Consider the following 15133-nt stretch of genomic DNA (forward strand, 5'->3'; position numbering starts at 1 on the left):
AGGAGCTCAAACTCTACAACCAAGAGGCTTACGCTATACCTGAGCTCAGAACGCTACACGCTTACGCTATACTGAAACCCTCGAAGCCAATATGCTTACGCTGTTCAACTTCGGCTGGCCTCAGCTTAGCTGGTCATTGTGCATTGCAGCCTTGTACATACTACGGACTTGCGTCAGCTCCCTTTGGCCTCGCACAACAGGCAAAGCCATCGTCACAGGGAGCGGGACCGCTCAGCAGAGTGCCATTGATCCCAATGCATGGATCAGTCCTGTTCGAGGCCTTGACTACCTACAATCCGATCCAATCCCGTACCGCCCCTACGAGTTCCAGGGTCATGTCACGATGGGCATTCAGAAACGAAAACGAGAAGATTGGATCCGGCTCGACTCAGGATATCTCAACCGAATCGCTGAGCGCAAAGAATTGATCGAGAACAAGCCTGAATACACTATCGGAACTGGAACTCTGGTGAACGATGCCATCGAAGAATTGTACAATGAAATCATGGTCGATTACCTGCCAAAAAGGTTCCCTGACATGTTTCGTGTGAATGGCAAAATTTGCGAAAACATGGCCACCAAGGGGTCGTACCCACTTGACCCAAGCATTCTTACCCCAGCAGAAATGCTGCGACATCTTGGCCTGAACGTAGAGGAGGACTTCTACATTATGTGTCCCGATGCAGAAGACGGCCAATTTCGACTCCGAGGTTACATCGCTTGCTTCCCGGGTGGCTTCCTCAGTCCAGCGAGAGTTGGTGAGAGTGTCCGTGAGATTCATCAGCCCGTTCCTGGATACGACGAGAAACTCGGTCGAAGCGTCGATCGCTACTTCAACCGCATGGTGCCGGGCGACTTCATCGGACGCATGAATGTATGTTTTGTGATGAAGAATATCGATCGAGAATGTGCTAACGACAGTAGTGGTCACTCCAGACCGATGGCGTCGATTTGTTCCGAATCGACGGTAATAACTTCTATCCAGGTCAGGAAGACAGAGAAGACTTCAAAGCCAAGTTTCAACCCAATTTGGACGATTGCTACTTGCGCGTGGAGCACCAGACCTTGTGTGCACTTCCAAAAAGCCGTGCTATCATTTTCTGCGTCCGCTCGTACATGACTTCGCTCCACGACATTCGCAGAAACGGAGAAGGACCGAAGCTGGCAGATGCGATTGAAAGCATGCCAGAAAAGCTTGCGGAGTACAAGATGGTGCCGTACTGGGGGAACATAATTTTGCCTTGGCTGCGTTCATAGCTCGTATAGAGTTCACCGGACTATTCTTGCGTGCATTTAAATAGTTCTACAGATACAATATTGGTTGGCGTTCGTAAATCAGATACCTTAGAATACAAACAAAGCATATTTCGAGTCCCGCGTTGATGTCTCAGTATCGTGATCGTGTGGTATTCAAGCCTCCTTTTGACACCGGATCGTGCGATGTTCTGATGCCTGCTCGCGTGCGACAAGCACATTCAACAGGCTCTTGAGTCGTATCACCTTGCTTGATGCTGTAGTGAGCTGGTCAAAAGCAGTGGTATCTGAGAGAGACTGAATCGAAGCGAGGTAAAGGGTACTGCAAGCGTTATATCAATTTCTAAACTACAGCTCGCACATTTGGCTAGTTCTGCAGTAACGCTATCACATCCTCCGTTCTTTCGACATCACAAAATTCATTCTTCATGGTTGCCAAGTGCACCGCATGAACAGTTTCAGCATCGTAGGACTTTCCCTCAAACTCCACGTCGAACGTCGCTGTCCCATCACTGACAAGCACCAAGGCTCCCCGTGTCGACTCATCCAAATCCGGAATGCCGTAGCTGTGCTTGACAACGTTGAGATTCGACGCCATGCGGACCGTCGTAGCAACACAATGTGCTGTCATCAGACCGCAGACGACTAATCGTTTGATGGCTTGGTCTTGGATGGACGCTTGCAGCGTCGTCTCAACGAAAGGAGAGTTCGTCGTTTTCGGGAACACTTTCTCCCCAGGAGCAGGAGCAGCGTAGGGCATGAAATCTGAGCTTTCTTTGGAGGGGTGAAGTGGCGAAGCTTCGAAGGTGGAATGATGACAGACATGAAAGATCGGTGCTCCAATTTTGCGAAATGCGGCCAAAAGTGCAGCAATATTAGCCTCGAATTGTGGCGTAGACCGAGACGATCCCCAGTGGGTTGGATGATCGAAGCCTTTCTGAATGTCGATGAGAAGTAGTCCCGTCTCCGCTGGGAGATACTTAGGCGCCATAATGTTGGAAGATGTTGACGATTCTGTTCCAGTAACTGGTTCCGGAGACCTTTTGTGCGATCGAATGTTGTAAAAAGGCGTGAGGTCGAAGTTGGCACCGAATGCAGTGATTGGTGCTCTCTGCGAAACCGAGACCGAGGTCAGTTCTGCGCCCTTCGTCTTCCTGATCGAACACTTCTGCAAAAAAGTGGTATCCGGCGCACAAGTCATCAAAGTCGCCTCAAGGCGGCGCTAATTCGCACCATCCCATCGCACTGGGGCCCAAGAAGGCCTTCGCCACGCCGGGCGTCAGACCGCTGCATCACACATCTTTGACGCATCATGGCCACCACTTCGAATGCGGCAGAGATAGGGCCACAGACGCAGCTGGATAATCAACAGTGGTGGCTGCCGAAACGTACATAGTGATGGTGGGCGCACTGGTACCACCATTGAGCATGATACCACCAACTGCAGACAGGGCATCCATGAAGCTCCCTGGGAGAAGATTGAGTTTAATATCACTGCATGAGGTTTTCCTGGGACGCCCTGCAACTGACAAAGACAACAACAGCAACTCCACAATGCCACAAACCAACAACGTCAGTGCTGCAACCGGAATTGGCCGATCGGAAGACTTCTGGATCAAGCAGTTTGAGGGAGTTGATGCGGCAGCTTTTCCGCGGGCACCTGCATCTTCCAAGAAACCGAGCAAGAACACCGCTTCAGCTGCCGTACAGTTGCCGAGCCCTAGTCAGAAGTACCCAAGGAAGTCTGTATCGGAAGCTGCCAAGATCCTGCTCGTGGCATCGTGGGCACTTGTACTAGGTCGTTACTTGGACGTCACCGATGTTACATTTGGATGCTTCCATCCACAGTCACTGGAGAATGTCGTGCCCCAGCGTATCCAGATTCCCGACTCTGCTTCCATGGCAGCGTACCTCCGCATTGTGGAGGAGCAGATTATTCTCGTCGAACAACAAGTCCCCTCGTCCATCAGCGAGATTGCAAAGTTGAGCGAGTGGACGAGTCAGGCATGCCAGGCGATTCAAAACGTTCTTGTAATCAACGACAACACAGGGTATGAGTCAGAGGTCTTCTCGGAGCATTTCTGGAATTCCACTGGAGCTCTCGCCCAATACCCTCTACTGCTGGTCTGTGACGTGACCCAGGAGACCTGCATGACATCTCTGAGGACTTTTTTCGACCCTAGGGTCGTTGCATCAGAGCAAGCAGATCGCATCACGGCTCACATTGAACATGTCTGGAAGCAATTGCTTGCGTTGTCCTCATCCACTGAGCAAACGAAGGATGTCGTGTTGCTGAATGAACGCGATGAGAACGATATCATGCGCTGGAACCAAGACATACCGGAATCTATCGATGATTGTGTTCATAATTTGATCGACCGGCGGATGGCTCAGCACCCTGAAGCCGAAGCAGTGTGCGCCTGGGACGGCAGCTTGACCTTCCGCCAACTGGACCATTTGTCGGGACGATTAGCATGCTATCTTCGTGACTTGAGTGTATCGTGCGAAGACTTTGTCCCACTCGTGTTCGAGAAATCTAAGTGGCATGTCGTCGCCATGATCGCCGTCCTTCGAGCTGGAGCTGCATTCGTTCCCCTGGATCCATCAAACCCAAGCGAGAGGCTTCGGGACATCGTTGCGCAGCTTCAACCGAAGGTCATACTCACATCTCCGACAGCGAAGGAGAGAACTGGAGAGCTTGGATCTGCTCAGAAACTTCTGCTGTCTGCCAACGCAGAAGACTGGCTACCGATGGAGGAGTGGACTTCTCAGACCGTCAAGCCATCCAACGCCATGTATGTTGTCTTCACGAGCGGCTCTACCGGCAAACCGAAGGGGGTTGTGATAGAGCATGGCATGTTTTGCTCCAAGGCCAATCCACGATGTGAAGTCCTCGGTCGGAATGAGAACACACGTATCCTACAGTTTGCGTCATCCAGCTTCGACCTCAGTATCGAGGACGTGTTGCTCACCATCATGTACGGTGGTTGTGTATGCGTTTCCTCGGAGGAGGATCGCGTGAACGATCTCGAAGGCGTGATGCAGCGAATGCGGGTCACTTGCGCACACATCACGCCCTCGATTGCGAATACTTTGTATCCGGAGAACCTCCCTTCGCTTCAGCAGCTTCGACTGGGAGGAGAACCGATGACGAGGCAGCACGTTCGACGCTGGGCACGGATGCTGGAATTGAAGAATGCCTACGGCCCGACCGAATGCACCGTCACTGCGGCCGTCTCCGAGCGTCTATCGCTGAACTCCGATCCTGCAGACCTGGGCAGAGCTGTTGCGTGCCGGTCTTGGATAGTCGATGCAAGTGATCACAACCGTCTCTGTGCCATAGGATGTGTGGGTGAGCTGCTCCTCGAAGGACCCATTCTAGCACGCGGCTACTACAATGAGCCCGGGAAGACCGCAGACAGTTTCATCTTCGATCCAGCGTGGTGTCTGCAGGCCCCATTTCTTGAACACGGGAACCAGAATCGACGCTTCTACAAGACTGGTGATCTTGTCGTGTACTTACCCGACGGCCGTCTCAAATACATTGGCCGAAAAGATTCACAGGACAAGTTGCGCGGTCCGTATCACATGCATTCTCCTGGCGCGTCATATGCTAATTCGGATTGCAGGTCAACGCCTCGAGCTGGGAGAGATTGAAACACATCTCAGGAATTGCAATCTTGAAGTCGATGATCTGGCGGTAGAAGTAATTCGACCATCAGCCGACCCTGCTGATGCATGTCTTGTCACGTTCTGCGCTCTCGGCGATTATTTTGCCAAAGGAGAAGAAACAGCGCTAGGAATTTCTGCTACCGTTCGGAACAAGTTGGCAGAAATCGCAACGTCCGCGAAAGATCGTCTGGCCGCCAGTTTGCCTTCCTACGCGGTGCCATCTGTGTTCTTGCCCTTGAAGAGTTTGCCTCGCACAATCTCTGGGAAGACTGATCGGAAGGCTTTGAGGCATCTTGGATCGTCGTTGGGTAGTCATGGATTGAGCATCTTCTCATGAGGCGGCAATGGCAGGCCACAATCCATCGACTATTCCTGATAGCATGACCAGGTTAAGTGAGGAGTTTCAATCCCGCTGCACTCAATTGTGAATAGCAGACACAATGCCATTCGCCGCGTGCTCCACACAGCTGCCGTGCATGCAAGCCAAATTGCCGTATTTTCTCAGAGCGTGTATGTATAGATTGATGCGGCCGTCTTGCCAGCAATACTAACGGAACTCTATGCCCAGCTCGCAGTGGGTTTCTGTAAATACAATTTCACCTTAGCAATGGCATCTGATTGGACATCAGATCTCGATTGTCGGAATGCGAATTGTGAACCTCGCATTGTGTGTATACAGGAGCAAACCGAGTGAAGCATGGCAGGCAAAATTGCTATTAGACACAAGTGATCAAGGAGTACTGCGATACGATGGTAACAAAAGAAAAGATAGTGGCCATGGTATTAGTAGGGGACAGCGAATGTGGCACCTCGCTGTGCATGGCTCGAGCACCTTCAGATCATGTTGGCTGGGCTCCTCGGCGTGCTCCTTGTGTTATATCAAAACAGCAGCAAAATGTAGATTCCTCCTTGTGGACAGCGAAAAGTAACTCGAGAGACATCCACACTTCATCGTCTCTTTACGCGGCTTTGATTTTAGGGCTGCCTCGGTGGTTGATATTGAATGTCTTCAATTGATTCAATGTGGCAGAGACTGCAGCAGCGCAGAGGACTACACGACTTTGAACGGATAGACTTGAGTCTAACCTGGGCGTGCTTGTTCTGCTTTCTAAGGACATTCTGCAAGTCGGAGGCTTGAGTCATTTGGAGTACTAGCGAAGCGTCATCATCGCTGTTGAGAGGCACCACGGCACACTACGCTGCGAGGCTGAATGAAGAAGCATGGACTTCTTTTACTCCTCAGATGAGGGAAAGCGGTACGTTCGATGAGTGCTCAGGAGACTTGCTGACGCACATCTTTCCGTCGCGGCCACCATCGTAAGCTGGGCAGGCTCTGTTCTGTCAAAGAAAGGCATGATTTCTGCAATGGCTCTGGACATCTGAACGCGTTTTTGGTGAGGCATAGATTGATTATCTCATCGTAAATAATCGATATGTGAGCTTTTAGACTACGCAGAGTAAACCGAACGACATGCGTCCAAACCTCCACTGACCCTTCACCTGCTTGCAACAGCTGAGCTTACACCATTACCAATGGTCATTCTTACTAAATTCAAACACTGCAGCAGGCATAAATGGTAGAAGCTCTTCGCCTGGAATGGAGTGACTCCGCGCTTTGGAAGCATTACAAGATTCTGTGTTGTGCGCCGCCAGACACGCTTTGCATTGTTGCCCATGTGACAATGAAGTATCGGTCAACATGGGCAGGGAATTGCGGGCAACTGATTGCGGAACGTTGCATTCAACGCTTAGCATTTTTCTGCTTTCTCGTCTGAATCAGCAGCTGCCGCCGTTGCGTAGATGCGCCTGGCGCGGTAGTCTCCTATGAGAACCAAGACCAGGAGTTAGATTGCAATAGCGAGAAGCAGGACAACAACTTTGATGCTATCATGCTCCATAGTCGTGGCCAGGAAAGTGAGAAAGTCTTCCTGCCGCCATACCGGTATCAGGTCTTCTTTGAGACACAGAAGATGGTCCGCTCCCCCAGCTGCGCCCTGCTTCCACGCGTCGCAAGTTGTAAACGGGCTTTTCCAGATCACTTGTCCAAAGATCACGATATCTGTCTGTAAGACGAGGTCGGCCAGAAAAGGAGCCATCATCGCAGAGATCAGCGGAGGGAGAAACACAAAGGTCCAGCAAAGCAACAGCTTGTGACTCGAGCGGCGAAGAAGGCCAGTTTTCCCCAGAATCGTTAAGCCCAGCCAAGGACCGCCTAGGACTCCCCCGAGATGAAGGACTATGGCGCAAATGCTCCAGTATAGGCACCACGAGGGAGGTTCGGGTCTAGGTAATGGTGCACTTGAATTGTCCATGTCGCGTATAGAGCCCAGAGGGTGATAGCCTCGAGCTTGTTGCTGCTGTCGGCAAAGGAGCTATTCTTGTTGATCCCGAAAAGGTGAGTCCGCGCTACAATTATTCGGCTGCCCGTAGAAGATGAATATGAGGAGAACAAGAAAGGCCATAGAAAGTTGAAAACTCTGTTGCCAAGGTTGAAATCGTGGTTCGCAGAAAGTAAGCCAAGCATAGGCTCACATCGGTACCAACGCAGCTGGGCTACGATTTTCCTCGATCACATGCCTCAATCGCATGCTCCGTTCGGATTAGGCCTGCTTCGGTAAACCCCTTCTCCTCTCGAGTTGTAAGTCTAAATCGAGCAGATGGTAGCAATTCACGAACAATGATCTGTAACAGCTGCCACATTGGTCTCTGAATTCTTGATTCCGCCGACCATACGAGAGCTGCTTCGCTTTCTCAACAATTGTCTGAGCCACGCGGCTGAAATGCTTACTACATCTTTCGTCAAACACATGGCTGTGAATCGAGTCAAGATCCCCCCCAGATATCCTTCAGCTTCACCCAGCTTACGACTTTGACTCGAAAATAGCGCCATACTATCGATTCAGTGGTGGCCACGATATTGCATACAGAATAGCAGAAGAAGCCTTAAGTCAGGAGGCGGACATCCAGCCAGACGAACCATTACGATAACGCCTCACGACCTTTCTGGGAATACGCTTCAGTCTCGATTTCTGATAGGCCGTGACGAGCGGGGCCATTGATTTGAACAACGACTGACGCTCAGAGTGTCGTCGCGTTCAGTGGGTGCTTGCGTCCATCATCACAGCACGGGGAGGATTGGGAGCTCTCGTATGGTGGCTTCAAAATTCTATCCGAATCCTTCTGTAGTCCGCACGTAACATCGCCATGACCGCAAAGCAGCAAGATAATGTTTCCTCGCGCATGCTAAACTTAACATACATGGCTGCTTGCCGACGGTAGACGGAGAAAGTAGGGAAGTTGTCACTTTCTGTTGTCTCCACACAACCTTGATTCCATGCATGCGCCACTTATGCATACACAATGCCTCGAACGCGCTCGAAACGACGGAGATAACAAGGGCGCAGAAGAATCAAACTACCCCCTTGAAAGGATTTGAGTATGCGTATGATTGCTTCTGCTGCGATTGAAGTGGTGCCATTGCTGAGCCGAGCAAGGCAGGAAAGATCTACGGCCAAGGTCACAAGTGGGGAACTGAACGACAGGAGCGAGTGTAGAACAGGAGAGAGGGTGGAAGAGCTTACGAGAGTCAGCAGAATGAGCATTCCAACCTTCATTCCGTGCGGCAATACTACTCGTGCACCTCTAGCTACATTGATTTGAGTGAGCTCGAAGCGTACTCATCCAGGTACCCTCTTCTTATGGATCATGAAGCAAAGCGAAATGTTCTCGCACACTGAAGGTCGTAAGATCTGGTCAGCCTTTATCGAGTGGTGACGCCGTTCGGGCGTGATGAACCCGCCCACGATCGTTCCTAAGCTCCCGTCTCCGCCTTTTCGTTTAGTGTAGCCGGTCTCTCTTCTTCAGGTTTCATGGGTCCCAGCAAGTAATCCATCGAACCACACATGGCGAGAAGGAATAGTGCCGCCATGAACACAACGACCACCGGGTAACCTGCTGTCAGGAATGACCATAGAACGTTGAGAGCATCTTCACGCTTCCATGCCGTAAATAGGTACTCTTGAGTACATAACAAATGTCTTCCTCCGTTCTTGCCTCCTTGTTTCCACGCTTCGCACGTAGTAAAAGGACTTTTCCATAGTGTCCTGCCGAGAATTGCAATATCTAATTGCAGTACGAGGTCCGAAAGGTATAGAGCCAGGGTCACGGAAAACACCCATGGGATAAATACGAAGATGCAGAGAAGCAAGAACGGATGATTCGAATGGGAGAACAGTCTAGTCTTGAAAAAAATCGTGGATCCGAGCCAACCGCTACACCACATCAGTGCGGGTGTAAGGATCATGAAAATGATCCCCCAGGGAGTCTCCCAAGATGGTGCTTCGAGCGATGTTGGTAATGTAGGCATGTTCGTTATGTTGCCGAGTGTCCCATTGTTGAGTGTGTCCGTTGAGCTGTAGCCCAAAGGCAGCTGTTGTGGCGTCTTGATGGAATCCATTTTTGTTGATTACGGAAGTATGCACTTGCGCTCGAGTTGCGGAGTACCGAGGAACTAATGAAAAGAAGAAAGTGAGCTCGTGAGAAAGAAAACATTTTAAAGCGGTGCCAAGGCAGCACCTTTGGTCGGCGAAAAAGTATCAAGTAGGCCCCGAACTGTACCAACTTTCATCGCCAGAAATGGGTCTCAGCGACGTGTCCCGATCTTAGGATCCACCATGGCTACTGGTTTGCAGTTTGCCCCGTCAACTTGACGCCAAGGTTGCACAGCGAAGTATGGCACGATTTCTGCGCGCTCTAAATTGAGCATCTACAGGCCATTTCTGTGTTATGACTGCCAATTCTTTTCATTATCTCCTTTAGTTCGCCGCAGCTCCTTGTGCACCGCAGTACTTGATGCAGTAATGTTCCATCTCATCACCACCGATGTGCCAAGCTTCCGAATGGCAGTATCCATCGTTCGGGTCCTAGGAAGGCCAGTGTGTCAGCACAAGGTTCCCTCTACCGATGATGATTGCGACTCACGAAGGTGCAGTCTGGGCATCTGTCCCACTGCTTGAAGCCAGTGTTGCGATTACTGTAGTACTCGCATGCACACTTAGTGGCTTCCACGAGCACTTCGTAGTCTTCGTAGTAGGTCATGCTTGGCGAGAAAGGGGTGCCACCTGGATTAGACAGTGTTCGACCTGTGATGCATACTGCAACATTGTGCAGGTGGGCAAGAGTACTATAGTTGACCACGAGTCAGAGCCAGCCCTGAGTTCTTCAACGGCAGTTATGTGTCTTGTGCGCAACGAGCATTTTTCATCAACGCTTTGCCCTTGCCAAGCGGTGCTGGTCTTTGTCGACAGAAGCGTGAAGATACCACGCAGTAACGAGTGTTACAACCCAGCAGGGTAGGAGAAGAAGGGACATACCCAACTGCGATAGTTGCTGCCACCAGTATGGAAGAAGCGAGTCTCATTTTAGCTTTGGAGGGTTGTGGACAGCGGGTGAAGACCTTGGCAATGGACAGTCGTCAAAGAGAGCGGGAAAGAGAGCTGAAATACGGTGCCACTCGTGGTGATTGAGGCCGGATGGGGTATGCTGAGGTCGAATTCAAGCCTTCCCATATGAGACTATCTATACGGCTCCAGGTTGTGGTTCTTCATACTAAGACCTTGGTACCTCCAGCCAGCAGTATGGATAGCCTAGCCTTCTCCCCGTTTTTCCTGGTTGGGCGTGGAAGAGATTGCACATTGGTGGTGCCATCACGTATCATCGACAGCTTGTCTATGTCTGCGGCAATTGAAGGCCTTCTTCTGTAATACTGAGATGGTGAGAAGGCCAATATCGATAGTCTGTCGATCCTCCAAAGGCCGTCGCTTGGCCCGCTTCGGTTGCCATACTGCGGCCGCGTGCACGGATGAGCGAATACTCGATGTACCCTGATGGATCATGTGCGACAATCCAGAGCCACGGCGCATATGAGGGTCAGATTTGGTTAGCATAAGTTGGTTTCACCACGGGCAGAGTAGCTCTGTCTTGGTCTTCGCTATGAATAATGCCAACGTGACCGAAGTTGCGTGTCCAGATAGGATTCAATGTTGAGAAGGCTTGAGGAGGTACGAATCCGACGGTCGTAGGTGATTCACTCGCCACAGAGCATATATCTGCCGAGAGCATCGGCTGTAAGACCGCTGTTCTTCGATCGATGGCCACCGTGCCATCTACGGTGACCAAGGCCTATGCCGGTCACTGGAGATCAATGTACATTCTGGCCGTCTGACAACTTGTAGGATTCATTCACAGACCTCTGACTTCCTGACCTAGCGCTAGACATAGCCACTTGGGTAGCCCAACATAGCCTATGGGATGCCAAGCTGCCGAAGATTGTCCGCTTGAATTAGTGAACACATCGTCGTAGTTAGTGACTTCGGTCTCGGTTCAGGCTGATCTTAGTCGCACCTTTACAGTGTGTGGATCCCTTCAATAGCAGATCCATCTTGGAGTCAGACTATGACCAAATAGGAAGGTGCTTCGTTTGGCGGGCCACTCGCCTGAAACCATGTACGCTTAAGCAAAAGAGCAAATTTTCGCAGGTCGAGGGGAGGCGTGATTCCCGGCGTTCGCTGGCAGTCCCATCGCTCATGCTGATCTGAGGTCGTCGAAAAGGTGACTGTGCTCGGTCTCGACAGTGCTAGCCCTTCGACCCATCGAGACTCAATATATCCAAACTCTGTCTTCCTCTCCGTATCATCGTCCAACTTTAGCACTATGATACTTCACAAATGTCGTCACTCTATAGCCAATTTCCCGCCTACGCTTGTCTTGAATGCCTCATCGAAGGCATGATAGCAAGTCTTGTCAGTCTTGTTTCACCTGACTCGTTACCGACCATTGATGTGCCTAAGCTGGCCGGCCCGACGGGCATGCGTTACTGCAATGGTTTGCCGACGTTACTTTGTTCGGCTGCAACCGCGTGTGGTCTCGGATATCCATCGGGGGCTCCCCAGACGCTTCACTTCGATGAGTTGAAGAAGTGACCAGAGAAATCCTACGAGGCGCCAGCGTGCGCAGGGTGTCGAGACGACAAAATGAGTTGTGCCACCAGTACGCAGACAAGGGGACCGTGCGTTCTACAGCAGAATTGCCATACCAATGGTCATGCAACCTCTCGTGCAAGTCGGAGCTGCGGGGTCACAACGAGATTCTTCCATTTGAGTGTCCGGCAGAGTATCGTGCAAGGCAAGACAAGGAGCCTTTGGCATTAGCCTGGCCCACGAGAGATGTCTCCAGCACTCCGGTACAAATGCCCAAGGGTTCCGCCCTCTGTGCAACTGCACTCCAACAAGCCTTGACACTCTTTGTTCCACACTCGTTACCATACGCCACATTCCCCAAGATGTTGTCCGAGCTCTTTCTCGGTCTGGTGGCCGCAAAGGTTGCCCTTGCCTCACCTGTTATCAAGCCAGTGGTGGATTTTACTCCAGACACGCTGGCCGAGGCTCAAGAGCTGGCCAAGTTCCTCCAAGACATTCAGAGTCAGAGTGAGTGTTCTTCATCGAGCAACTAGTCGTTGCAGGCCTAACCAGCTTCACAGAGGTCTTCTTGAACCAGACAGAGTGGGAGGATCTCCTTACTCAAAACGGCATCCTGCTCGAACCTCCACCGATCGACTACGACTTCCTCAACTTCACAGCGGACATTGATGTCAACGTCGATGTGGACGTCAATGTGGATATCAACAAGCGCCAGACATGCAAGAACACTCAAGCCAGGCGAGTGACCAAGACCGAGACTTTTGTTGACTGGGACATCCAAATGTCCAACGTGGCATGCGCTCGACAGAGTGCCATCGACATTTTCGTGCAGAGCGGAAAATCCGTCACCAACACCATCGCAGTGTCGGGCAGCGTCGCGCCAGCAAGCATCGTAGGCTACCTTGCGCTCACCTTTGGCGTGGACTACTCCCGTGCCTGGACGTCGACTTCGTCTAACCAGAACAAAGCAACTATCCAAATCGGCAACTGCGGAGCCATGGTCCTCAATCCGACTACTACTCGTCGCTACGGAACTGTCAGCGAGGGTTGTATTGGCGCGGAGAAGCAGATCGGAACTTTTATGGCTGACGACCGTTTCTCGGGCAGCTTCAACGGTGTCGACTGGGTCGCTGGCTCTATCTCTGATTGCCAGACGAAAGCCGACAATGCTCCAATCCCTCGATGCCAAGGTGGCGGATATCTTGTCTAGAAGGCTGCCTTATCGGTAGGCAGTCTCCCTTGCAAGCGCCTGTACGTAAAGAAAGCGGCTATATATCGTGCGAGTGGTGAACGAAGGCGATGAATGTTGCTCGGGACGTTCTACAAACAGGATGTCGGCCCTAATAGGGGGGTCCGTGCGCTATAGAGATTAGTAATTAGCGGTAAGTGAGTAGACTAGCCTAGCTTGTCTTCCGGATAAGACCCCGATCTTAATAGACTATATTAGGTTCGAGCGTTTATATTTTATAGATCTATAGTATTTAGATAGTCTTAATAATAATATAATTACGCCTCTTAATTTTTTTAAAGTTCCTCGCTTCTATAAAGTTATATTTATAGTATAAAAATTAAACCTATTAATATAATAACCGGCTAGCTCGTATATTATATTACGACTTAATCGAGAATAGTTTATATACTATCTACTATATTATTAATAGAAACTAGAGATATATTATATATAAAGTATTCTAGTTAAAGATTTATTCTAGCTCTATTCTAGTATAGATATACTTAGTATATTAGTAAACCGATTAATCTATAGATCGATACTATATTTATATCTAGATCTAGCTAGCGGACTTATAGTTACTATCTATTAAGTCGATACTATTTAGACTAATAACTAAAACTTAAGTTACTATTCTTTTCTTTTACTTCTACTTAAGTCTATTTATTACGAATAGTACTCCTCTATTAACGCTATATATCGGTTAGTCTAGCTATAGTAGTACTAGATTCGAGTCTAATTTAGCCTATTTAAGTAAATAGCTATACTATATAATAGTAGTATAAATATACTAGATCTAATAAAGCTAGATAGTATTATACTAATATATAAATCGAGACGTACTATAGAGTAAAATATTAGACTCTAAGCGAGATATAAGCTTATAAGGTCGTTAGAATATTCTATTAGAGCTACTATACTAGAGTTACTTATAAGGAAAGAGCTTCTTATTAGTATAGAAATTCTAGTATTATAGAATACTCTAATTATAAAGTAGTTATCGCTTAGAGACTATATAAGCTTCTCTTTCGACCTTAGTATTTATAAATTCTTATCTAAAATATATATCTAAGCTTTAGAAAAAGTAAATAGTATAGTAAAATATAGAAATCTAATAAGAACTAACTTAGTTTAACTAGAGTTCTAATTATTATATTATGTTCTATCTATATTAAAAAAGTAGTCTTTCGAGATTTATTAGCTAAAAGTAAAGATATAAAGCGACCGATATCTTAGTATCTATATATATAAAATTAAAATAATAGTCGTCTATATAGTTTATCTAATACTTTTACTACTTAAACTCTTATCTTTCTTCTATACTTAGCTACTAGCTATACGCTACTTATATTCGCTACTATATATTTATAAAAACTAATAATACTATACTATTATAGAAAAAGCTAATAGATTTCTCTAAGAGAGCGACTATAATTAGCTTTATAAAGACTATCTTTAAATATAAGTTAGTTATAAAAGCTATACTACTAGCCTAGAACTATATATATTTACTTATAGAAATAATTAGTATAACGACTTCTAACTAAAAATAGTAGTACTAATTACGCCTCTTATAGAGAATCTAGAATAAATAGTATAGAGTTCTTTAGTATTAATAAGTAGTTTATAAAGCTATAAAGATAGTTACTACTTCTTATTTTAGTTTAAAAGCTAATATACTTATTATCTACTAATACTAGAAATTTGTTCTATAAGCTAGTCTTAATACTTTAATCTATTATTATAGCGCTAAGATAGTATATAGAATATATTATAGTAGGTAATATACTAGATATTTAGTATACGATCTACGAAATTATATAGCTAAAATAAATAAACGAGCTAAAGACTTCGAGCTATAATAGTAGAATTCTAAATATAGATATAGATAGTTATAGTAGCTATACTAGATAGCGTAGAGTATCTAGACTACGAGGCCTACTCTTAGATACTTAGTATATAGTCTATAGATAATAGTAGTAATAGCAAGGTATTAATA

The 15133-nt window shown here is 48.0% G+C and overlaps 5 protein-coding genes across 5 annotated transcripts; 3 read left to right on the forward strand and 2 right to left on the reverse strand.

Annotated features, from left to right (window-relative positions):
- Positions 1 to 91: 91 nt before the first annotated feature.
- Positions 92 to 1257, forward strand: RHO25_009152 (uncharacterized protein; the record flags this gene model as incomplete). The annotated part of the gene is made up of 2 exons (XM_023605044.1): positions 92 to 874; positions 925 to 1257. 2 exons carry the CDS (start codon positions 92 to 94, stop codon positions 1255 to 1257), a joined length of 1116 nt encoding a protein of 371 aa, XP_023448527.1.
- Positions 1258 to 1621: 364 nt separating this feature from the next.
- On the reverse strand, positions 1622 to 2245 carry RHO25_009153 (uncharacterized protein; the record flags this gene model as incomplete). The annotated part of the gene is made up of 1 exon (XM_065603156.1): positions 1622 to 2245. One exon carries the CDS (start codon positions 2243 to 2245, stop codon positions 1622 to 1624), a length of 624 nt encoding a protein of 207 aa, XP_065459228.1.
- Positions 2246 to 2808: 563 nt separating this feature from the next.
- On the forward strand, positions 2809 to 5263 carry RHO25_009154 (uncharacterized protein; the record flags this gene model as incomplete). The annotated part of the gene is made up of 2 exons (XM_023605043.2): positions 2809 to 4831; positions 4884 to 5263. 2 exons carry the CDS (start codon positions 2809 to 2811, stop codon positions 5261 to 5263), a joined length of 2403 nt encoding a protein of 800 aa, XP_023448524.2.
- Positions 5264 to 9740: 4477 nt separating this feature from the next.
- On the reverse strand, positions 9741 to 10345 carry RHO25_009155 (uncharacterized protein; the record flags this gene model as incomplete). Its single annotated transcript, XM_023605042.2, has 3 exons — positions 9741 to 9848; positions 9907 to 10108; positions 10299 to 10345. 3 exons carry the CDS (start codon positions 10343 to 10345, stop codon positions 9741 to 9743), a joined length of 357 nt encoding a protein of 118 aa, XP_023448525.1.
- Positions 10346 to 12265: 1920 nt separating this feature from the next.
- On the forward strand, positions 12266 to 13113 carry RHO25_009156 (uncharacterized protein; the record flags this gene model as incomplete). The annotated part of the gene is made up of 2 exons (XM_023605041.2): positions 12266 to 12410; positions 12464 to 13113. 2 exons carry the CDS (start codon positions 12266 to 12268, stop codon positions 13111 to 13113), a joined length of 795 nt encoding a protein of 264 aa, XP_023448521.2.
- Between the last annotated feature and the right edge of the window lie 2020 nt (positions 13114 to 15133).

This window comes from Cercospora beticola, chromosome 6, assembly GCF_033473495.1.
Source record: "Cercospora beticola chromosome 6, complete sequence".
Classification (NCBI taxonomy): Eukaryota; Fungi; Ascomycota; class Dothideomycetes; order Mycosphaerellales; family Mycosphaerellaceae; genus Cercospora; species Cercospora beticola.